The 26,521-nt window shown below is 35.5% G+C and overlaps 1 protein-coding gene across 1 annotated transcript in view; it reads right to left on the reverse strand.

Annotated features, from left to right (window-relative positions):
* The window catches only part of nbas (NBAS subunit of NRZ tethering complex), a 246,002-nt gene that overhangs the window by 53,026 nt on the left and 166,455 nt on the right, over positions 1-26,521 (reverse strand). Inside the window, exons 41-43 of the mRNA XM_073852757.1 lie at positions 25,645-25,847; positions 20,108-20,197; positions 18,001-18,196 (exon numbers count right to left, since the gene is read on the reverse strand). Coding sequence (XP_073708858.1) covers positions 18,001-18,196; positions 20,108-20,197; positions 25,645-25,847 — 489 coding nt within the window. The remainder of the gene's footprint in view (positions 1-18,000; positions 18,197-20,107; positions 20,198-25,644; positions 25,848-26,521) is intronic.

Consider the following 26,521-nt stretch of genomic DNA (forward strand, 5'->3'; position numbering starts at 1 on the left):
AATTATGAGAATAAAGTCAAAATGTTTCCAGAATAAAATCAAAATTACGGGAATAAAGTCAATGTTTTCAGAATAAAGTTAAACATTTTTGAGAATAACGTCAAAATTACAAGAATAAAGTCTAAATATTTCGAGGATAAAGTCAAAATGTTTAGAGAATAGTCAAAATTACGAGACTGAAGTCAAATTTTTTTGAGAATAAAGTCAAAATTACGAAAATAAGTCGAAATGCTTCGAAAATAAAGCCAAATCACGAGAATAAAGTGATAAAAATTGAGAATAAAGTCGAAATGTTTTAAGAATAAAGTCGAAAGGTTTTAAGAATAAAGTTGAAATTATGAAAATAAAGTCGAAATGTTTTAAGAATAAAGTCGAAATGTTTCGAGAATAAAGTCGAAATTACGAGAATGAAGTCTAAATTTTTAATAAAGTCAAAATCACGAAAATAAGTCAAAATGCTTCGAGAATAAAGCCAAAATTATGAGAATAAAGTGAAAAATGTTTTAGAATAAAGTCTAAATGTTTTGAGAATAAAGTTAAAATTACGAGAATAAAGTCTAAATGTTTTGAGAAAAAAGTTGAAATTAGAGACTGAAGTCTAAAGTTTTTGAGAATAAAGTAAAAATTGTGAAAATAAGTGGAAATGCTTCGAAAAAAAAATTCTCAAAAAAATTGAGAATAAAGTCGAAATGTTTTGAGAATAAGGTTTTAAGAATAAAGTTGAAATTACGAGAATAAAGTTTAAATGTTTCGAGAATAAATTCGAAATCATGACTTAACCTGTTGAAGCGTGTTCAATAACCACACTTCCAACAATGTCTAGAATTTACAATCTTTGGCACAAAGCATATGCATACACATTTATTTCTGCATTGCAAATAACGTCAAAAACTTGTCAAAAAATGATTACGAAAGATAATGGAAAAGCGCCACTCATTTTCTTTCTTTCTCAGGGTCTCTTAAGAACGCCTGCATTTCGGCTCAGTGAAGCAGATTATGGCAATTATGCAAAGATTAAAATAATTCAAATGCTCTTCAGGGATGGTGAGAAATGTATCACTGCTTCATAGTTCTCTTTTCAACACACAAAAAGCCCTCAACAGACAAGACTGATTGGTAAAGCACTTATTTAATCCGGAATATTGAAAACTTGTGTCACAGTTCTCACTTCAATTTCTGTAGGTTTTAGCTCATGTCCAATTTAGGACTAATGCACGGTACGGCTCAGTGGAGGGAGAAACCATTCTGCAATGTTGTTTAAAACCATCCTCAAATGTTATTAAGAGCAGTCAAACAGTCATTCACGCACTGCTGGTACATATCGACGGGAAACTCAATGTGCTCACCCTCAAGGCAGCAAAGGTCATTGAGAGCATGGCAGTGTGTTAGAGAGGTGGAAAGTGCCTTGATCACACACCAAGAACAATAGACTCAAAGAAATCCACACATACACCCATGTATAAACGCGCTCTCTTACACGCTAATCATTTCCCAATGGTCCAGACAGATCAATGCTCTAAACTGCCAACTATGTTTCTCTATCAGCAGAAATGCTTTGAGATTTTAAGGCTCAAAGTCAATGCTAGAGAGAAGAAGAGAGGCAAATTAAAAGCAAACGCCCCGGTTTTACCTCTGCAACCCACTGCAATGCATTGCAATCCTCTTTCTTTCTTGCTTGCTTTTTTCTGATTCTTGTGGAGTCGACAGATCAGACTCTTGACCCTTATTTGTTATGCACCGCTTAGCTAGAAAATTATACATAGGAAAGCCCATAAGACTATATGAGAGGCAGAGAGAGAAAGAGAGAAAAAGAGAGAGAGCTTGACCTAATCAGAAAATAGACAACCTCTTTTACATATGTTCTACATACAACAGACTTACAGAAATATTATTCAACAGCTGTTCACTTTTTCACCTTCCCATGAACTCCTGTGTTTGCTTTAATACAGCATTTTTTTTAAATAGCTTCTGCCTTTTGAAAAAAAACTATAATTTTTAATTGCAATAATAATAATAATAATAATTTAAAAAATGCCAAACTTTAATTGAACATCAAAACATACAGATAAATTTATGATATAATATAATATAATATTTTTCATTTTCATTAAATTTTATTAAATAAATAAAACCTCAAAATACTATGCTGTTATTTTTCTTGTATAATAGTATGATATAAATTCATATTTTTCTTATGTAAATTTAATTAGATAAATAAATCCTAATAATACTATGCTGTTATTTTTTTCTTTTATAATAATATATTATAATACAATTTCATATTTTTCTTACATAAACTTCATGAAATAAATAAAACCTCAACATACAATGCTGTTATTTTTTCTTGTATAATAATATAACATAATATAAAATAAAAATTCATATTTTTTATGTGCAAATTTCATTTAAAAAATAAAATATTAAAATACTATGGGACATGTTTTTATTGTACAATAATATAAAATAATATTTTTATATGTATATATGTAAATGTTATTAAATAAATTAAAACTCAAAGTATTATGCTGTTATTTTTTCCTTGTATAATATAATATAAAATAATATAATTAAAAATATATATTATATTTTGCATATTAAATAAATAAATACTCAAAGTACTATGGGGTATTTTTTCTTGTACAATAATATAACATAACATAACATAACATAACATAACATAACATAACATAACATAACATAACATAACATAACATAACATAACATAATATAATATAATAAATTGGTATTTTTCATATGTAGATTTAATATAATATATGTAAAATTAAATTCAATAAATAAATAATAAAAATACTGTGCTGTTATTTTTTCCTTGTATAATATAATATAATATAATATAATTTAAAAAGAATCATATTTTGCATATGCAAATAGAATTAAATAAATAAATAAATAAATAAACGCTCAAAGTACTATGGGGAATTTTTTCTTGTACAATAATATAATATAATATAATATAATATAATATAAATTGGTATTTTTCATATGTAGATTTAAATAAAAAAAAATACTAATAATACCAAGCTGTTTTTTTTCTTATATAATAATATAATATAATATAACATAAATTAATATAATAATTTATAATAAATATTTTATATTTAAATGTCATTAAAAATCCTCACGTACTAGTGTTATTTTATTTAGTATAATATAATATAATATAATATAATCAATTAATATTGTTCATTTTCAAGGTTAACAATATATGAAATTGACACTAAACTTTTACTGAAGTTTAGACATGTTAGCTAGAGATATGTGACAATAAAAATGCCACTACTAGTCATGTGACGAGTTCAAAACATGATGCATCATGCCACTGTACAAACTTAAACCTGCATCACCACAGCTCCACCAAACCCAGAGCGCAGGCGCCAACAGCTGCACCACAGCTCCAACAAGACTCCACACCTGTTCATATCCACTGATGTTGAATTTTGTTAATTTTTCTTTTTGTTTGATGAAACACCACTTGACTCTGTTAAGCTGCGAGACCTCACTGCTGTTAGCATGATTGTATGTGATTAGCTGCTCAGGCAGACCCTCACAAAAGGCGGAATGTGCCCCTCTTAGCTTTAGAAGAAAAGAGAGAGAGCGAGATGAAGAACACAGAAGTACCTGGAGCATAATTAAATATTAAGTCGGCTCTTTGATTTATGCAGAGCCTGAAGCCAGAGATTACCCTGTGCTCTCAATGTACAGCTGATCCAAATCCCAGCGCTGGGGGACCGGAGTTTGATATTCTGATCCTGTCTTAAAAGGACAGACATTCAGATGAAGGGACACGCACTCACACTTACACTTACAGCACAGAGGAGAAAACGGAGATCTACCTTGATCAAAGGAGGGAGAAAACCAAATGAGCCGTCGAGTCTGTCCAGAGTCAGTAAATGAAGTTGTCAACTCAGCTTAGACAGGACCGATCATAAAATCCAGTACTTCTGCTTTGCTTTTTTCACATGGTGTAGTGTGCAGAGATACTTTGAAACTGTAGATCTCCAAACTAAAAGCTACTTACAATTTAAAGTAGTTAAACTACAACAAAGCTACCCTTTTGGAAACGCAACAATTAGCTGCAAGTGTACAGCGCCTTCCAAACATATTGTTTGAAGGAAACCAGGCACTGCTCATCACCTGCAGAGTACCATCCCAAAAGTAAAGTGTGCTGGTAGCAGCCTGATGTTGTGGGGCTACTTTTCAGCAACAAGGGCTGAGGGACTCGTCAGAGTAGAAAAAAAGCTCAGTGCACCAAAATATTGAGCCTTAATGAAAACCCAGTCCAGAGCATTCAGAACCTCAGACTAGGCAGAAGGTTCACCTTCCAACAGGACAATCATCCTAAGAACACAGCAAGAGCGGCTTTTAGACAACTCTGTGAATGTCCTTCAGCCAGTCAGAGCCTGGGCTTGAACATAATCAAACATTTAGGGAGAAACCTGAAAATGTCTACCAGACCTCATCCAAGCTGACACAGCTTGAGAGGTGAAGAGGTGAGGTGTAGAACGGCAGATAATTGCCAAATGCTGATGCACAAATCTTGTTGCATCCTACCCAAAAAGATTTGAGGCTGTAAAGGTGCTTCAGCTAAGTACTGAGTTAAGGGTATGAATACTTATGCAATGTACTTATTTCAATTTTTTTTTAAATGTATGAAGTTGTGACAACTGTGTTTTTACTTTGTCATTATGGTGCATGGAGTGTAGATTGATGTGGGAAAAAAGTATTTTAAAACAGTTTAAAATAAGGCAGCAGCATAACATGAAAAAACGAAGGGGTATGAATACTTTCGCAAGGTACCGTATGCTGAATGCACATTTTCCCGTCACTTAACCATCATGACTCCCGCCACCCTTGCAGCCACATACAGTATGAGCACATGCTAATGGAGCTCCAGGCCAAGGACGGAGGTTGTTGATGGATCACGGGTGTCTGCGTGTGATGAGGTGCACATAAAACCCACTGTATCTTCTCAGCGCTGGCATAAATCTGTCACAGGTAAAACAGTTTCCATATATAGCCTAGGTTCAGTGTGTTCTCAATTCCTAAGAACAGTACGTCAAAGCTGAGTCACCTTTAAGACACTGAACACCTGAACTCAAACCTCTGGAAACCTGAACTCAGACCTGTCTAATGTCATGTACACAAGTAGGACATGCTCCTGGATCAAAAGCCTGGAACAACAACCAACCAGCGCTCTATGATTTTAAGACTAAGGTAAGGGCCTGAAACAACACTGTTCCCAGCTCAAAATGCCCTCAGACCTAGTGTTCCTCCTCATTTTTGGTGACGTAACGCTGTATAGACCGTTGGGAGAAAGACAAAGGCTTGGCAAGGTGGAAATGACAAATAGTACACCCTCTGGTCCCGTGAACTTCTCGATTGACAGGAATGTTGTTGAAGGACCTACCGAATCACACTGAAACGGTAACCTTTTCCCAGTCACTACGATTGCTTCCATCACACTTTCTTCAACATTTCTCAGAACTCTTACCTATTCTCTAGACTGCCTAGACTATGTATAAATTCTGAATAGCATAATAGCATGCTTCTCTTGACCAAAGCTTAATATGGCCGAAATATTGAGAATAGCATGCTAGTACACCTGCCTTCACTAATACAACTATAGACTCTTATATAACCAACCTGATCTCATGACGCAGAATACATCGTCATGTTTTGTGACATATTCGATATAAAATGTCCACTGAGTGGCACTAAAAGAGTTTCTTTTCCCTGGAACAGATGAACGTACATATGGTACGTTATATGTGACATTGGTTTTGTACGCATATCTGGTTAAAAAAAGTACATAAGTAGTGAGTTTGTTTCAAAAATGGCCGATTGTTTGCTAGATAAGACCCTTCTTCCTCGGCTGGGATCGTTTAGAGCCATTTGAAGCTGCATTTAAACTGCATTTTGGACATTCAAACTCAGGGGCACCATAGAAGTCCATTATATGGAGAGAAATCCTGAAATGTTTTCCTCGAGAAACATAATTTCTTATCGACTGAAGAAAGAAAGAAATAACTATCTTGGATGACAAGGTGGTCAGTACATTATCTGTAAATTTTTGTTCTGAAAGTGAACTACTCCTTTAAGCCCATGGAATATCAGCTGTCTGCATTCTGCGACGGTTTGCAAAATATCCAGGTGAATGGACCTCAGAAAGTGGAGCAAACCTGGGCCTTTAATAGGAGAAACCACAGTGTGCAGTAATTTCCACCTCCTAATTAAAACAGCCAATCGCAAAAAGGTAAAGTCATTGCGGATGCCATTAGAAGCTCGGTTTTCTATAAAAACAGTCAGTGTCCTCAAGTAGATTGGAGTAGTTTGTGCAAGCCTGAAATAGATGCCCAGAGGCATTGCAAATATGGCCGCTGAGTGAATTGACTTTTCTTAAAAGGGACCTTGATATAAAGTCAACAAAAATAGAATGCTAGAAACTAGAAGAACTAGAGGAACTCTTACTAAGACCTTGGGAAGTTAATGCAGGAGAAGTACAGCAACTGAAACTTACTGACACTTGAAGCCTGTGAAGCGCAAGATGATGTAAGCGTGGCCCCGGGCTGTGCCGGGGAGGCGGGGCTAATGACAGAGGAGAGTGACACGTGTGAAAGACAAGAGCGCTCGTGACAGACCGGAGCTGACACACTGCCAGTGGGTCTGATGTCACATCACGTTGACATTTTGAAGACACACAAGTGTGTGTGTGGGTGTGTGTGTCTGTGTGATATTTTTTTTTTAAAAGGAGTCTAAAAATCTCACACCAAAATGACAGAATACAAACACACAAATAGAAATAAGTGCAAATATGAACAAAAATTAATACAACTTGGCATTAATTACTAATTACTAAATTACTTAATTCCCATCAAACCTGTAAGACCTTCGTTCATCTTGGGAACACAAAATAAGATATTTTTGATGAAATCCAAGTGCTTTCTGACCCTGCATAGACCAGGTTCAGACAAAGTTCAAGGCCCAGAAAAGTAGTAAGGACATCATTAAAAAAGTCCATGGGACATTAGTGGTTCAGCCCTAATTTTATGAAGCTATGAGAATACTTTTTGTATGCATAGTAAACAAAAATAATTTTAATTCAACAATCACACCTTTTCTGTGTCAGTTTTTGACATGCGGTTACGAGAGAACCACAACATACCATCAGGGATGTAGAATCCTGATGCACTGTCACATGGACTATTTTAACGATGTCCTTACTACCTTTCTGGGCCTTGAACATGGTAGTTGCGTTGCTGTCTATGCAGGGTCAGAAAGCTCTCGGATTTCATCAAAAAAATCTTAAATTGTGTTCTGAAGATGAATGAAGATCTTGAGTATCTTGAGTTGAGTAATTAATGGCAGAATTTTAATTTTTGGTTGAACTATCTCTTTAAATCCTGTCAGTCAAAAATGTCAATCAAAAATGTGACAGACTGCCACTCACACGTGAAGAAAATGTCTTTTATGAAGAGATCAATGCTGTCAATGTAATTTTATTTAAAAGAAAAAAAAACAGTTTACTGTAGGTATCGCAAGTCCCAATTATCCTATGAATCACTTGTAGTTCAAGTCAGGGTTGCCAAGTCTGCAGTTTCTCCTTTCAACAAACCATTCTTTGTAACACACTCCACATTTTCAGTAACTATCCCTTTAAGAATTGGGCCCTTGATGAAAACAGAAAGATATCAAAACTTAAAAGTCTTCTCTAAAATAAAATAATAATAAACACAAAGATTTAAAAACAAACTAACCTGCATTAAAATAATCTAAAGTGACTGCAGATACTTTAGTTTTAAATAAATTCTTGTATTCATTAAATAATATATTCTATTAAGTTTTGATTCATCACAAAATCTTTCCACAAAAATATGAAGCAGGGTAACTGATTTCAACACTGATAATAATATGTTTTTAACCACCAAATCAGCATATTAGATTGGTTTCTGAAGGATCATGTGACACTGAAGGCTGGAGTAATGGCTGCTTTGCCATCACAGGTACAAACAACATTTTAAAAGCATATTAAATTTATTAAAATTGCAATAATACTTCAGTTTTGACTAATTTTGAATCAAATAAATCCAGCCTTGGGGAGCATAAGAGTCCTCTTGCAAAAACGATGTTCTAAAATGATAAAACAAATCTAGATAAACTAGGCAACCTCAATGTAGTACATATAGCTCTTCCTCTGTAATCAACAAACAGCCAAACACACACAAACACACAACTGGATAAAGACATTAAAACAGCAGTGCTAAACACGGCATATTAAAGCATGCACTCCAGGGGGAAACGAAGACCTTGTTTTAATGACCACATTAACCCTAGTCATTAAGCTTGTCTACGGTTAAACACACACAAACACATACACACAAACACCCTCCCCGCTTAACCTAAACACTGACGGCTTCTTACCATGACAAATGAGTCCAGATTATGAAGTCAAGGGACCATGGCAACGATAACATCCCATGTCTGATCCCAAACACACGTGTGTACACGCACGCCAACATCCTCAAATTCATTTGCACTCATTACATCAATAACTACTTCAGAATACAAGTAAACAAGGGAGTCTGGGACACGGATAGCTGCCAAATAAAGATTCTCAATTCCGACTGACAAAGCTGCTGTCCTTTGCCAAGCGAACAGTAAGCACTCACAGGGATTGTGACATTTTGTTGCCGTTAGGCTAAAACGGATGGCTAAAATTAAGAGACAAAAATCCAGGGCCGTGTGCCATCGGGACGAGGATCCGAACACAAGTCATTGCAGCGCCAAAGGGGTAGAGATCGTTTGCATAACGCAGGCAGAAATTGCCAGGGAAATGCATATAATGCAGGTCATTTTAATAAAATTTCTTTTAGAAAAAGTGAGAGAATTTGCAACATTAGTTGAAGTTTGTGATTTGTCAAACAAGACATTCGATGGCAGCTTGTTAGACGACACAAATCACAATCGTCAGTGCCACAGAATGAGAACTTGAGCCATGAGAGGCCTTGACCGCTTGACAGCATCTGTAATATCTGATTGACCACAGATTGGGTGCCACTTCCTCGGCGGGAAATCAATAACAGGACAATCAATGATAGAAAAGGCAACAGACAAATGCAACAATCAATCTCTTTGCAATCACATATCACATTACTTTTTTGACAACACTTTTACAGTGTTACGTTTCAGTGAGTTTATGTATTACTGTAGCTATCATAACCTAACAATCAGCATTTTTAACATGATTTTATCAATTATGTTAAAAGGATAGTTCGCCCAAAAATCACCCCTTAAGCCATCCTAGGTGGATACGGCTTACTTCTTTTAGACAAATACATTTGGAAGTATATAAAAAAATGTCCTTACTCATCCGAGCTTTATAATGGCAGTGAATAGGTGTTTAGATTTTGAAGCAAAATTAAGTGCGTCCATCCATCATAAAAATTACTCCACATGGCTCCAGGGGGATAATAAAGGCCTTCTAAGGTGAATTGATGCATAGTTTGTGTAATAAAAATATCCATATTTAAAACTATAAATCGCTAGCTTCCGCTAACTGACACGCATTTACAAAAAAAAAATAAAAAATAAAAAAAACGTGTTTCAGTGGAAGTAGAATCAACAGAATCAAGTTTGTTTACAGCAAAGGAAAACCAGTCTCCTCTTGGCTTATATGAAAATCCCTCGACATTTTTCTTTACAAATCCTTGTTTCGTAATTTTAATTCATGACCGGTGTTTTGCTCTTTCCACTACACTTCCATGTTTGTCACTTCGGGGCACACTTTATTTTAAGGTCCAGTTCTCGCTATTAACAATTTGCTGCTTCAGGTTCTGGTATTGGGTAGGATTAAGGATGTAGAATATGATCATGCAGAATAGGTGCTTTATAATTACTAATAAACAGCCAATATGTAAATAATAGGCATGCTAATAAGTAACTAGTTACTAGTGAGAATTGTTCCCTATACTAAAGTTTTACCGTCACTTCTCACCACAGTTTACGCTACGTCTACATCCTACGTCAACGCTGGAACACCTCTCTCTCGTGAACACACGTATGATAGTTAGCGTAAGATAGAGATTACGGTTTATATTAAGTTTTACATATGGCTATTTTTTTTTACATGAACGCATCAATTCACTTCAGAAGGCTTTTATTAACCACTCAGAGCCAAGAGGAGCACATTTTATGATGGATAAATGCACTTTATTGCACTTCAAAATTTCAAGAGCCATTTAATGCTATTATATAGCTTGGAAAAAACAAGAAATTATTAAATATAACTGACTGTATTTATCTGAAAGAAGAAAGTCATATACACCTAGGATGGCTTTCTCCTTTTTTTCCGTCACACCTCAGGTGTGCATTATTTTCTAAGAATTCAATGGACTGAAGTCAATTATACTAAGTCTGCTTATACTACGGTTACCACACCTCAAGACGTCAATCAGATATATTTCAAGACATTTGCCCGGTTTTTGTCCTTAAAACGCTATTGTGAGTAGGATTAATTTCTTACGCAGTTCATCCAACGTCTCTGTTGCTAATTCCAAAACGTCATTTTAGACCTAGTAACGATGCTTGAGCCATTGGTAGCAGACTAATGAAGTTAATAATGAAGTTTTGACAGACAGACAGAAAGAAAGAGAGAGAGAGAGAGAGAGAGAGAGAGAGAGAGGGGGAGAGGGAGAGAGAGATTAAGCTCATGAATTACTCTGTGAGTGTGTGTGTCTATCAAAATTGATTAGCAGCAGCGTCTCTACTAATAGTGAAACTTTAAGTTCATTTTCTTCAGGAACAGCACTGTTGTTACCTTGCTGGTGAGAAATGTCATGTACTTCTGAAGTTGTTAATTGTCAGAGTAGCGCTAACAACATTAGCGTGTATGTTAACGTGTGTGCAAACTGTATGCCTGTGTGTCTGTAGGTGAGAGAGAGAGAGAGAGGGAGAAATAGAGTGTGTTTTTACTGTACATAATAAAACAATTTTGTGGCAGAAACATGGAAATAATCTGTTGTTTTTATCCTGTTGTTTACTGTATTTATTTGTTTTGCCATGTGTCATTGTGGGTTTTGGTTATTTTGCTGTTTTAGGCTGTAAGGACCTTTGAAATAATTGAAATCTTGTGGCAAAGTGATATAGAAGTAATGCAGTCAAGAGCTGCCTGGAACTATATTCACCGTATGTTTCCCTGAAAATAATGCACACCTTAGAATGTTTGTCAGCCAATCAGATTCAAGCATTCAACGGTCCTGTAGAATAATGTTAATTTATACAACTTGATATAATAAAATATGTTGGTATATATGAATATTGTTAAAATAAATACTGTGAATAATTGCTGTTCATGATACTATTTGTGACCCTGGACCAAAAAACCAGTCACAAGTTGCACGGGTATATTTGTAGCAATAGTCAACAATACATTGTATGGGTATCGCTTTTTTTCTGCCAAAAATCATTAGGATATAAAAGTAAAGATCATGTTCCATTAGGATATTTTGTACCTTTTTTACAGTAAATGTATTAAAAATTAATTTTTGATTAATATGCACTGCTAAGAACTTTATTTGGACAACTTTAAAGGCAATTTTCTCAATATTTTTGCACCCTCAGATTTCAGATTTTCAAATAGTTGTATCTCAGCCAAATATTTTTATATCCTAACAAACCATACATCAATTGAAAGTGATGATTAAATCTCAATTTCTTTTTAAAATTTACCCCTTATGGCTGGTTTTGTGGTCCAGGGTCACATTTATTTTAAATTCTATAATTACTAATTAGTACAATATTCATCCTTCACAATACAGTTTTATTTAGCATCAGTTTTAAGTGCATCAAATTTACATTTGTGTCTGCATCACGTTGTCACATTTATTTTGATTGCAAATATATAAGCCTAGCTTACAGCTGTAGTGGACCACGCATTCCAGGGCCCAGTTTATGGCGAGGGCCCCTCCCTGACCACAATAGTGGACAAAGGTTTGCTACATTTTGATTGGATCTTGGTGGACTAACATAAGCAAACTGTCCAACACCATCAGATAAGGATGCCAGGACAACTGCCAGACACCTCTTAGAGGGCAAGAAGAGACCTTTGGTACAAAAACTCGGGAAGGACGGAACTTCCTATTGGCCAAGACACAGTTTCTGCCCTTCACCCACCTTAAGACTGTTCACTAAGGTTTGGTCCTGTGACAGCCATAAAAATTCCTTAGGATCTCCAGACGCAGCAGCAGTGGGTGAAACAAAGAGAGATCACAAAGATCCATCCAAATCCATTCATAACTATGTTTTCAAACCTTGAACTGATGCGAACCATAACACACACACATCTTATACTTATTCAGAGAAATAAGTACTCTCACTGACAGCGATGTGTAGTGCAACATCTTACACAAACTCAGCTGTTAAAGGACAAATGAATGTATGCATGACAGTTCAATCTTTTCCCATCATGTTTGGACTTAATGTGTTCATTACATGACCAAATGTTTTCTGATTGTGTTTTGGAAAGTGAGAAATGCACCAGTAAAACATTATTGACACTTTTCTAACTTTGTGTTTGGACTATGCAAATGACTTCCACAAGAGGAAAGAAGGGTGGGCTACCCCATGTCCCCATGCTCTGATGGAACCAGCCAATCACAGCATGGAAGTGGAGAAGCACCAAACTGCAATCTCCTCCTCATCGAAAAGGTATAAAGGTACCTCTCCAAAAGACACTCCTTGTACTGAGTCTGACCTGCAAGGGTGAGACAATAACAGCTACACCTCCATTCTGAGTCTCCGGCACGTCCAGGGGACAGTAACAGATCAAACTTCTTACTGAGTCTGACCTGCAAGGGTGAGACAATAACAGCTACACCTCCATTCTGAGTCTGCAGCCTGTGAAGGAAGAGACACTAACAGAGCACCAAAGTTCTGAGTCTGCAGCCCGTTACAGGGAAGGCAGCAACAGATAACTAAGTACTGAGTCTGACCTGCAAGGGTAAGACATAACAGTTACAAAGTTCTGAGTCTGCAGCCTGTGAAGGAAGAGACACTAACAGAGCACCAAAATTTCTGAGTCTGCGGCCCGTTACTGGGTAGGCAGCTACAGATACCTCCATTCTGAGTCTCTAGCTCCACAAGAGAGAGACACTAACAGACACAACCATTCTGAGCCTACTGTCCAGAGAGACAGAAACAGACGCTCCACGCTTCGAGTCTCCAGCTTTGAAGCAGCAGCAGATACGACCACGTTCTGTCTGTGAAGAAAGAGATATTTTCCACGTTCAGAGTCTTCGTCCAGCGAGGCAACCACAGATGCAGCACGTCCTAAGTCTCCATCCGAGAGAGACAAAGCGGATTGACCAAGTTCTGAGTCTCTAGCCGAGAGAGGCAGAAGACCAACAGACATTTGCAACAAGGTTAAGCTCCAGCAAGCAAACCTTCACTTCAGGTACCTTTGCTTGCGTGTTCCAAGCTAAGGGCCTTCAGCACCTACACCAGGGCCACATCTGCGTGTTCCAGATCTTAGGACCCTTTGGTGCTCCAGGAGATCAGCATCCTACAGCGCTTCATGCTCAAGGCTGTCAAAACGGATTCCTGCTCCTTTTCCCACTGACTGCTCCCAGCACAACCAGTGGAAGAATTCACCGCCACCGGACTGCTCAATCAACCACAGAGAACATAAATATCACTTCCAATCCTCTTCCAGAGACCTTGGCATTGTTGTGTACTATCAGTATATGATTTTTCTAATTTACATTAGATATTGTATAGCTGATTGCAGTTGATAACAAATAATAGCTCATTTATTTGTTTGATGCATAATAAGGTTCTTTACCTTATTTGTTTCAGAGTAGCAACAGTTTATCTTTCCATAAGATAACAAAGCTATGACATAGCAACACCCAACTGAATCACATTTTATGCATCTTATGCACTTTATTCCTTTTGCATTTATTGTATTCATTTAATAGTTGATTACTCTTGTCTATCATTCGTTAATAAATTTATTTTATTACACTTGTGTCTTCCTTGTGTTGATAATACAGTGAGAGGTTCTACAAGCTAGATATCCCACCAATCTTTCTTATGTGATGTACTCACACATTAACTGCACATTAAGTGACATGTGATCCAAGAATCATAACGTCATCGGTGATACGAGTACCCATCACTACACTATTTCGCCTTCCTAGTGGGCGAAAGCAGAACTCACTACATAATTGGAGTCCCTGTGTGGGCCAAGTTAAAATGATTTGAGTCTCCTGTAAAATTCACTACACAGCTACAAAAAAGTTTTTTTAAACTTATAAATATAGAAAATCTATACCTGCATATATGGGAGCCCAAAGTTGAGAGTTGATCTAGCAGTTCGCTAGAATAAACTCAAGGATCCTATGTATAGGAGTGACCTGTTTTGAGCATAGAAGAGGAACAAGCAGAGTTGACTGTCAAGGCAATTTGTGAAAATGAAGTAAAAAAGTGCAACCTCAACATGGCAGCCTCACAGAATTCCTCTACAGCTTCAACGATTTCTGCTGAGTGTAAGTATGTGTCATTTTATATGGGAACCCGTCAGCAATTAAACCTGATGAATGTAATTGAGAGAGTTATCAAATTCCACTGACAGTTAGTGAAAGAGACAAAAAATCCAACCACTCTCATTCTGTCTGCGATCAAAGTCATTTCCTCAATCCGACAACCGTGCAATAACCATCCCAGTGCTCTCTATTGCTCACATGCACCGCTTCTTTCTCCTTCCATGAGCTTTGACGTTTCCTCTTAGTGAATTTGAAAGGACGGCCCCTATTCCGCTTTGATAAAGTTCAACAATGCTACCTCATACATCAGGGAGATAAACACCACCGCAACGCAGCAGAAGTAAACAACAACAGAGAATATACAGCTCAGCAAAACACGCAACAGAACAAACAGATGCGAGACCTGAAACGCATCTTCTGCTTGGCAGCAGTAAAGTCACGGTTGCTATGGTGTTGGGCAGGATGGGCCGGTGTGCGAGTTAGGAGATGATTAGTTTGGGATACAGGGGGTAGAAGTGTTATATTAACAGACACACGCGCACAATCCTGTGGGCCTGAATGAGCACACTACAAAAACAGGGAAAAACAAAAATACCCAGGTATCGACATAAATAAAGACACACGTACACCTGGGGCTACCAGTTGATAACCAGACTCTGTGGCTCGTGATGTAAACCAGCATCCGCTTCTCAGTGGACACACACGCAACGCCAGCGTTCCGTGGCCTGATGCCCATCGCTCAGGGCGCACAGGCCCGGCTCAGCACTCCCAATCGGGAATCAGGCATCTGAGTACGTGGCCTCTGTTTGAGACTCCATGTCTCAGTGAAATACAGCCAATCCTTTTTCCCCTTCCCTCAATCTGTTCATTTTAATTACTCCTCCTCCTTCAGGGCATGACTTCTCATTACAACTCCCCTCATTTCCCTTTCCTTTTTCAGATCACAATAAAGACACAATTAATTCATTTCATTGAGGAAAACAAAGCTATTGCCAACACTGGATACCCAGTGTAGGGATACAGCCAAGAAATAGGAAGGGGAGTGAGACGTTTTTTGAAAAGAAGTTAAGTGATAATCTGTGGAATTAAAGGTTAGACTTTATCCTCAATGTTTAACATGTTCTAAATCCATGACATGCCAAAAATGCCTTTCCAACCATAAGCTTGATATTCTGTTGTTTACCATTAAATAACACTAATCAAGGACTTATAGGAAACTGGATCTACTTAAAGCAATCTTGAGGGGCTCTTTTGCTTTAAACCCCTGAGGACTGAAAGTTGCATTTAATTATTCTATTAAACAATTGGCGGAGTAATCCTCTTAAAGAGAAAACAAACATCTGATAGCGTCTGCTTATATAAATATTCATTTGCATGATTAAAGTTTAGTGAAAAAATGGATTATGTGATTCGGTGGAAAATGGATTATTAGCATGCATTTCTGTAATGTGTTGAGTGAGATGAGGTGACTCTATAACTAAAGAACTATTATGGCGGTATATTAATGCTAAAAGTCTTTGGATCTGTCATGAATCCATTCATCCATCCATTTGTCCATTCATCTGTTCATCCATCCATTTTTCTATCCATCAGTTCACCCATCTATTCGTCCATTTGTCGATCCATCCATCCATTAATTTGTCCATCCATCTGTTCATCAATCCTTCCATTTATCGATCCATCTGTTTATCCATCCATCTGTTCATCCATCCAATTGTCCATCTATTCGTTCATCTATCTGTTTGTCCATCCATCCACCCACCCATGTTTGTTCATGCATCCATCCATCCGATCATTCATCCTTCCAGCAGACGTCCATTCATCCTTTTGTCCTTTCATCTGTTCATCCATCCATTCATTTGTCTATCCACCTGTCCATTCATCCATTTGTCTGTTTGTCCATCCATTCATCGGTTTGTCCATCCATCTGTTCATCCATCTATCTGTTTGTCCATCAATCCGTTCATCTATCCATTCATTTGTCCAGCCTTCCATTTATCGTTACATCTATTTATCCATCCATCCGATTGTCCATCTATTTGTTCATTCATCTTTTTGTCCATCCATCCACCCATCTGTTTGTTCATCCATCCATCCAGCCAGCCGTCCTTTTGTCCAACCATCTGTTCATCTATCCATCCATTAATTCATTTGTCCATCTATCCATTCATTCATCCATGCATCTGTTTATCCATCCATCCGATCATCCATCCAACTGTCCATCTATTTGTTCATTCATCCATCCATCCATCCATCCATCCATCCGTTCATCCATCGTTTTCTCCATCCATCCATCCTTCCGTTTGTCCATCCATCTGTTCATCCATCCATTTTTTATCCATCCATCCCCCCAATCCATATATCTGTTCATCTATCTATCCACCCACCCATTTGTCTATCCATTTGTTCATCCATCCATCCGATTGTCCATCTATTTGTTTGTCCATCCCTCCTTTTGTCCATCCATCTGTTAATCCATTGGTTTGTCCATACATCTGTTCATCCATCCATCCACCTATCCATTTATCCACCCATCCATTGTTTTGTCCATCCATCCATCCATCCATCCATCCATCCATCCATCCATCCATCCATCCGTTCATCCATCCGTCCATCCATCTATTCATCCATCCATCCAATTATCTATCCATCTGTTCATCCATATGTTTGTCCATCCATTTGTTCATCCATCCACTCTTGTAGAGATTTTTGGTTACATAAACACAGCCTCATTTCTTCTTTTTAACATTAAAAAAATCATTTCACTTTGGAAAATGTACAAACAAGCTCCCACTACTGTAGGCGGATTAGAGTGGCAATAAACATTATAATTAAATTATGTGCAGCTAGTACATTTATCTGATCTCTTCGACTTTTGTAAACCAAAAGTTCAGCAAAGAAAATCAGAAGGTCATTCTCCTGTGAAAAACACTGACAGATTTAGACAGAAGACTTTCTTAGTTCTTCCATATATTCAACTCTTGAATTTACAATGGTACATACAGACAGAGAGAGAACACCACATAAAACAGCAGAATGACATGCTTGCATCCCCAAAGCAATGTGAGGTGAGGTCAAAAAGCATGGCTAAGCAGGCAATCCCTGGACCAAATACATCTCATTCCTTCACACACACACACACACACACACACACACACACACACACACACACACACACACACACACACACACACACACACACACACACACACACACACACACACACACACACACACACACAACCACGTGTGAGAATAGTCAAGCAATTCCTATAAGCACATGCTAACCCGCAAAGGGCTGCGCTGTAAAATGAGATTACATTCACAGTGCCTCACAGAGGAAATAAGCTAATACTGAGTCAGAGATGTGGGAATGTAATAATATTTATGTGTGAAGTGTAAATCGTGTTTTGTGCCAGTGTGGGTATATGCATATTTTTCACCTTTCTGTTTGGCCAGCAGGCTTTCAGAACAGCTTGGCTCCTGAAGAACACCAGTAGGTGGATGTCTTGATCGCTGAGGCTGAACGAATGTTCTAGGATCTGCAGGACCTCAATTCGGGGTCGGACAGGTTTAGAATCGTCCCCACAAAAAGGCCGTAACCATGCCAACATGTCCTCAGATTTAACCATAGTCCCACTGAAACAAATCAATATTGAAACATTACAGCATTTATTTAAAATAAAAAACTTTTGTAACAAACAACTCGTTCAAAGTTTGGGGTCAGTACATTTTTTCTTTCTTTCTCTCTTTGAAATAACGTAAAACTTCTATTCAGCAAGGATGTTTTAAATTGATAAAAAGTTACATTAAAGACTTATGTTGTTAGAAAAATATATATAAACAAAAATATTAAGCAGAACTGTTTTCAACATTGATAATAAAGTAATAAATCTGCATATTAGAATGATTTCTGAAGGATCATGTAACACTGAAGACTGGAGTAATGGCTGATGAAAATTCAACTTTGCATCACAGGAATAAATTCTAAAAACCGTTATATTATATTGTAGTAACATTTCAGAAAATTACAGTTTTTCTGTATTTTTAATAATAACACTGAAGACTGGAGTAATTATGCTGATAATTCAACAGTGTCATCACAGGAATAAATAAAAAGATAATAGAAATGAAATATATTAAAACAGTTATCTTAAGTTGTAATATTTTGCATAATATTACTGTCTTTACTGTAACAAATAAATACAATCTTGGTCAGCTTATGACATTTCTTTTACAAACATACAACAAAACTTAATTTTAAATGATATTGTGTATTAAAATGTTAATGTAATATTACATATCAACATAATTAAATAATATTATATTACTTAGTGTTTTTACAAAGAACATTACCAATTTTCTCAAAAGTATCTTTTAAATTCTCATATTATAAGTTTTTTTCCACATCAACTATAAAATTTGCTAAAATAAACTGCTAAAATTTGTCTCAATGTCTGATTGAATGAGTCTTGTTTGAAGCAACCATAAAAAGTTGATATATGGACATGTGATCGTAAATCAATTAATACTATGTTAGGTTAAACAACTATTTTCACATGCATTTTGACATTAAATTGATTACTTTAAATATCACTATCAACAAGCGCAAATATTTGTGACCCTAGACCACAAAACCAGTCTTAAGTAGCAGGGCTATATTTGTAGAAATAGCCAAAAATCCATAGTATGGGTCAAAATGATAAATTTTTCTTTTATGCCAAAAATCATTACACTGTAACTGATTGTTACCTGGCTGCCTTATAATTTTAAGTTCAGTCAACTCAAAAAAGTTTAGTCAACTTAAAATGTTAAGTTGTACCAAGTGATAACGATATTTGAATTGATTCAACTAAAAAATTTAAGGAGCCAGGTAACTTACCCAGCTTTTAAGTTTAACAAACCAATTTTTTTGTTAAGTCAACTCAGATATCCAAGTTATCTCTTAGTACAACTTAACATTTTAAGTTGACTAAACTTATTAGAGCTGACTGAACTTAAAATTTTAAGGCAGCAGGATAACAAATTATTTTAGGTTTACTCAACAAATAGTGTTGAGTTATGTTTTTTACAGTGTAGGATATGAAGTAAAGATCATGTTCCATGAAGATATTTTGTACATTTTCTACCGTAAACATATCAAAACTTTATTTTTAAATAGTAATACAACTTTAAAGGCGATTTTCTCAGTGTTTTGATTTTTTTGCACCCTTAGATTCCAGATTTTCAAATAGTTGTCCAAATATTGTCCTATCCTTACAAACCATACATCATTGGGAAGCTTATTTATTCGGCTTTCAGATAAATATCAATTAAAATGGACCCTTATGACTGGTTTTGTCATTTGTTATTATAAACGATCCTATTTAACTGCAGAAACATCCCTTTAATCCATAGCTAATATATATATTCTTTTTACCTCTTTACACTAAAGAGTACAGTGACCACATATACTTCAATTACCAACTTATCACTTCCTCTGAGGTCAAACAGACAGCACTGTGTTTCAATAATAGCAAACGGAAACACTGCAACAGAGAATACACCTACCCGCTCTGTACATTAGTGTGCACTGCTGCAACAATTCCTTCCAGCACCTTCAAGGGGTCTGCATAATCTTTCAACGCGTCCTTGTCACCGCTGAAAACAAACACACACACATACACATACACAGCTTGAGTTTTGATTCAATGTCTTGAGGCTTTTAAGTGGCTTTATGGCTGCAAACATTGTGTGTGCGCACACCGAAGGATGGGATTTTCACACTGAGCAATCTTAATGCTCTTCTGCTGATGTTCTAGCTGCAGGGCTCCTCCCTTCTTTTCTGGCCTTGTCTGTCTCCCTCCATTAAAGGTGTTTGTGTTATGCTTTCATGCATGAGGCTGCACCGCCTAATTATGTTTCTATTTATAATTGCTTTGTATTTTTAAGTCAACATTCTCTTATTTCGATCCTACCGCTGCAGTAAACACTTCGTCAGTCTGGTGTCAAATAATCCGCGGCCTCCAGAGGCATCTTCTTCTCCATGATGTCAACAAAAGCTCTGTTTTGCAGTTTCCTTTAGTGGTGTTGTTGTATCTTAGACTTCACCTTCTCTCTAGGTCAATATAACATGAGCGATGCTTCGTTGGGAATGACAGTTTTCCACTGTGTTGCTTCCAAAACATTCATGTTTTAACATCTTTTGTATAATGCATAATATTATTTACTTCAGCTGGAATCCCACAACTCAAATCACAGTCAGTGGATGTGCTGTAGAAAACAATAAGTGATTTATTTTTTCCAGACTTTAATTAGCTGAATGCTAGTTGGGACACATTTTTCTGCTTTGCCCTTGCTGCAATCTGCACAGCAGCCTACTTCATTGCTACAGCATCATTAAAATGTTCATGTAGTGTTAAATTCAAAGAATTGCTCTGACATTCCTCCGGTACTCTGGTTATAATAAGTACAGAGGGTTTGTTTTTAATTCCAACTTGAATTAATTCTCCTTCAATCAACTAAAATATTAATATTCTGATTGTAATACTATTATAACAATCAAAGATGGCAATGACTTTTCTATGATACTAATATATAAAATATTCCAAGTACAGAACTAATACAACTTAAAAGTTTGCTTTTTTAATGTTGTTTAAAGTCTTTCATGCTCAAAGTTCAATTTATTTGATTAAAAAAAATACAGGGTGAAAAAGTATGAGATATTATAGCAATTTAAAATACCAGTTTTCTATTTTTATGTACTTTAAAATGTTATTTATTTCTGTTCTATTTGTAGAACCAACTTAAAATAATTTGTTACCTGGCTGCCTTATAATTTTAAGTTCAGTCAACTCAAAAAAAGTTAAAATGTTAAGTTGTACTAAGTGACAACTTAGATATTTGAGTTGATCCAACTTAATATTTTAAGGCAGCCAGGTAACTTACCCAGCTTTTAAATTTAACAAACCACATTTTTTGTTAAGTCAACTCAAATATCTAAGTTGTCTCTTAGTACATTTCAAGTTGACTAAGGCAGCAGGATAACAAGTTATTTTACTCAACAAATAGTGTTTTTTGCTTTTTTACAGTGTAGGATATGAAGTAAAGATCATGTTCCATGAAGATATTTTGTAAATTTTCTACCGTAAATATATAAAAACTTAATTTTTAAATAGTAATACAACTTTAAAGGCGATTTTTAGTTTTCTATTTTTATGTACTTTATGTACTTTTCTGTGACGCAAAGCTGAATTTTCTTCAGCCATTACTCTTCAGTCTTCAGTGTTCAGCTGCTTTATTATTTATAATTTATTCTTTGATGAATAAAAAATTTATAAAGAACAGCATTTATTCAAAATATAATTTTTTTTAAACAATATAAGTCTTCACTATCACTTTATCAATTTAACACATTCTTGCTGAATAAAAGTATTAATTTCTTTCAAAGAAAGAAAGAAAGAAAAAAAATACTGACCCCAAACTTAAAAATGGTAGTGTATTTTGTACAAAGATTTCTATTTGAAATAAATTCTGTTCTTTTTAACATTTTATTCATCAAATCAGCACAACTGTTTCCAACATTGATAATAAATCAGCATATTAGAATGATTTCTGAGGGATCATGTGACACTTAAGACAAGTAAGTAATGATGCTGAAAATTCAGCTTTGCATCACAGGAATAAATTATATTTTAAAGTATATTCAAAAATAGAAAAGCACTATTTTAAATTGCAATAATACTTTACAGTATTATTTTATTTTGAATTTTAATCAAATAAACGCCTTGATGAGCAGAAAATCCTTTTTTTTTAATTACATTTATGCTATTCTTTTAAACTTCATATTCATCAAATAGTCCAGAAAAATTTTAAGCAAAATTTTTCCACAAAAATATTAAGCAGCACAACTGTTTTCAAAGTTTAAAGAGCACAAAATCAGCAAATTAGTATTATTTCTAAAGGATCATGTGACACTGAATACTGGAGTAATGGCTGCTGAAATTCATTTAAAATATATTAAAATTGAAATAATATTTTACAATATTACTGTCATATTTTTGATCAAATAAATGCAGTCTTGGTGAGCATAAGCTCAATCCCAAATTTTGAATACTAGTTTATAAAAGCCACATTATCCTAAAACTGCATATCAACTGCAAGCCATTTTCTAAATAATTCAGCATCCTTTCAGCATGCAAGAATTTCAACATCATCAATATTATGATGCAGACTGCAAAAACATAAAACCTTGCTTTAAAATTCACTAAACGCAACCGCACACACACAAACATACACCGGTGTCCTTGGAGGAACACTGTTTCCAAAGGATTATTTATACATGAAACATAACCATAATCTTTTACTCCCCAGATATAAACATCAATCATGAGCAGCTTTGTAGACCACAGATTCCACCGCCTTTTAAAAAAGATTTCCGACTTCTTTAAAAAAAAAAAAAAAAAAAAAAAAAAGGCAGCGAGAAAGCTGAGTAAAGCCGAGAATACAGTTTGATGAAATAAACTTTGCACAACAGTTTGACAAATCCCAGTGCCAAATCATTTCATTGTTAATGATTCATTTGCCCACCTCTGCAAACCAGTAATTAGCAGCAGAAGACAGGAACACGCTTTAGTTTTAAGCATTTACCTAGAATATGAATCACTCCAGCAGAAGAAAAAAAGGGGGGAGGCTGCATCTGAATAAAAGCAAACTGTAATCAATCTTAATTTCTCTGACCATCGTTTTCTCTGATTCAGGAGACCTTCACTAATCCTGCTTGATTACGGATTGAGCTGAAACGTCTGATCAACACAGACTCATGAAGCAGGATGACTAATCAAGAGGTGCAGATAGACAAGTTCCCGCTCTTTGATGATCTTGGAGATTTAAAAACTTTCAGAAGTATTTGGCTTAAAAAGGCCTATTCACAGCACACGCAAAACGAAAAAAAGTAACAAATAAGTGATAAAGAGTAGGAATGTAATCTGTTTGATTCTGAGTGTGCACGACTATGGTTTATATAAGTTTTAAATATTTTTTTTCTTACAAAAACACATCAAATTGCTTCAGAGGGCACTTTATGGACTACTTCTTAAAATTGATGGATGCACTTTACTGGACTTCAAAATCTCAGCACCCATTCACTGCTTATAAAGCTTGGAAGAGCCAGGACATTTTTTAACATAAATCCGATTGTATTCGTCTAAAAGAACAGTCATATACTGTACACTTGTTCACTTAGGGTGAACTATTCCTTTAAGAACAAGATAATTTACCAAATTTAACATGAAATGTGCATACATATTGAGCTAGAAACAGTGCTAAAATATTAAATCCTAAAGATTTCAGTCTTGTATATCTTGGCTCTAAATTCAGCTCTAATAATCTGACTGGATGAATCTTGTTTGAAACACCAATAAAAAGGCAATACTCTACATAGGCATCGATTTAATTGTATTTACTATTGCTAATGAACTATTTTTACATCAAAATAATTATTTTTGAATAGTTAAATAATATTAAAATTTCATTCCATACAGCCTTACAAAACCTCAAAATAAGTGAATTTGGGCACCACAACATTATAAAGTAGAATATTTACATAAATAAAAAAAAAATACATGAAAATCAAGATTTGCTAAAAAAAAAAATATTAAATTATTAGTTAACTAAATTAATATTTTTTAAAGATTAACTTAAAGTGAGTGACAGATTATGCAGACGTAATGTAGTACACTACCGGCCAATTTTTCAACAGGAAGATTTTTAATTTTATTTTTTTTTTAAATTCTCTTCTGCTCACCAAGCCTGCATTTATTTGATCCAAAGTACAGAAAAAAACAATTAAATTTTGAAATATTTTTACCATTTAAAATAACTGGTTTCTATTTAAATATATTTATACATGTAATTTATTCCTGTGATTTCAAAGAAATGAATTTTAAAAACATATATTATTATTATTATTATTATATTGATAACAGCTGAGTAATTTTTTTTCAAGTTTCTTTGATGAACAGAAAGTTCAGAAAAAACAGCATTTATCTGCTGAATACTTAAGTATTAATTATAAATTATTTCTCAAAAAAAAAAAAAAAAAAAAAACGGACTCCAAGCTTTTGAAAGAAACGTTTTGAAATGTTACAAAAGCTTTTTATTTCAGATAAATGCTTATCTTTGAATCTTTCTATTCATCAAAGAATTCTGAAAAAAATTACTCAACTGTTTTAAATATTGATATTAATAATAATAAAAATGTTTCTTAAACAGGAAATCAGCATATTAGAATGATTTCTGAAGGATCATGTGACACTGAAGACTGGAGTAATGAGGCTTAAAATGTATCTTTGATCACAGGAATAAATTACATTTTAAAATATATTCAAATGGGAAAAATTTATTTTAAATAGTAAAAATATTTCAAAATTGTACAGTTTTCACTGTACTTTGGATCAAAACTTTTTTTAAAAAACAACATTAAAAATCAAAAACTTTTGACTGGTAGTGTACATGTTAAAATTTGGCTGCATAGCTGCAAGATTCAATACCTGAAACTTGCTGAATGAGACATAATGTACCACCAAGTCAAATTATTAATCATAGTAACACTCTCTCCAGACCTCTGGGCTCTTAAATGTTGGCGGTTTGGCCGGAAACCTTAAAAAAACAGCTTCACAATACCTGCCTTAAAGAGTTTCTCAAGTTGTGGTGGAAAATCAGAGATTGGTTCAGAAAATCTAAGCTAGAACTACCTGCTCTCTCTAAATCGCTAGTATTACTAAGGACAGAGTGTTATTAAGACCCAGCCAGCAGGGAAGGTGGTGACCTCCTAAAAGCAGGAGATGAAAGGTAAGAAAAAGAGAGAAAGTGAGCTGTAAAGGAGAGAGATGAGAGGCCAGGGCAGAGGCCAATGCTGTGTTTAACTCAATCAAGCAAAAACACATCCAGCCTGACACAGGTTAATAGAGGTATATGCCATAAAGACAGAGACAGAGAGAAGGGAAAGAGAGTCAGAGAAAGCATTAGTAGAGAGCGTTTAAAACAGACAGAGAGAAAATGAGGGTGGTATTAAGAAAATGACATTGGCCAACTGCAGCACATCGTACCTTAGAGCAGTTATGATTCGCTCCACTGCGTCCTGGACTATGCTCTTCGGCGACAGGTCGCTTGTTCCCACAGCGACTGTGAGCAGCTGCTCGATCCGTTCAAGGGGCTGTCCGTCCATGGCCATTGTGATGGCCAGATGGCGCACCTTGGATTGCTCGGATCTGGACAGGTCATAGATGCGACTGTATTTCTGCAAGAGCTCCTAAAAAAGACATAAAAATCAAATCATGCTCAGAAAACAACTCTCTTTATGTCCCCCAACCTCTGGCAGTAATCAATGAGTAGTATGTGCTGAGACAAAAACAAAGCCTGAAGTATCTTGAGAGACATACAGTGGCAGTATACCTGAAGACAAGGAACAAAACAATTTATTTGGTTGCTAAGAATCGTGAGACACAATCTCACCTCACACACACACTCTTGTGTATGTGGTTTACGGGGACTCTCCATAGGCGTAATGGTTTTTCTACTGTACAAACTGTATTTTTTAGCACTCTACCCAAACCCTACACCTAAATCTACCCCTCACAGGAAACTACTGGCAAATTTTGAATTTAATAAAACACCATTTAGTATGTTTTTTAAGCCTTTTGGTTTACGGGGACACACGTTCATGTTGTAATACCCATGTCATTATACACATTATCAATTTTTCAAGTCAATTTTTGGCCGAGATATGACTATTTAAAAAAAAAAAAAAAAAAACCTGGAATCTGTGGGATTTCTCTCCATATAATGGACTTCTATGGTGCCCCCGAGTTTGAACTTCCAAAATACAGTTTAAATGCAGTTTCAAAGGGCTCTAAATGATTCCAAGCTGAGGAAGAAGGGTCTCATCTAGCAAAACGATTGGTTATTTTCTAAAAACATTTATAA

This window comes from Garra rufa, chromosome 13, assembly GCF_049309525.1.
Source record: "Garra rufa chromosome 13, GarRuf1.0, whole genome shotgun sequence".
Classification (NCBI taxonomy): domain Eukaryota; kingdom Metazoa; phylum Chordata; class Actinopteri; order Cypriniformes; family Cyprinidae; genus Garra; species Garra rufa.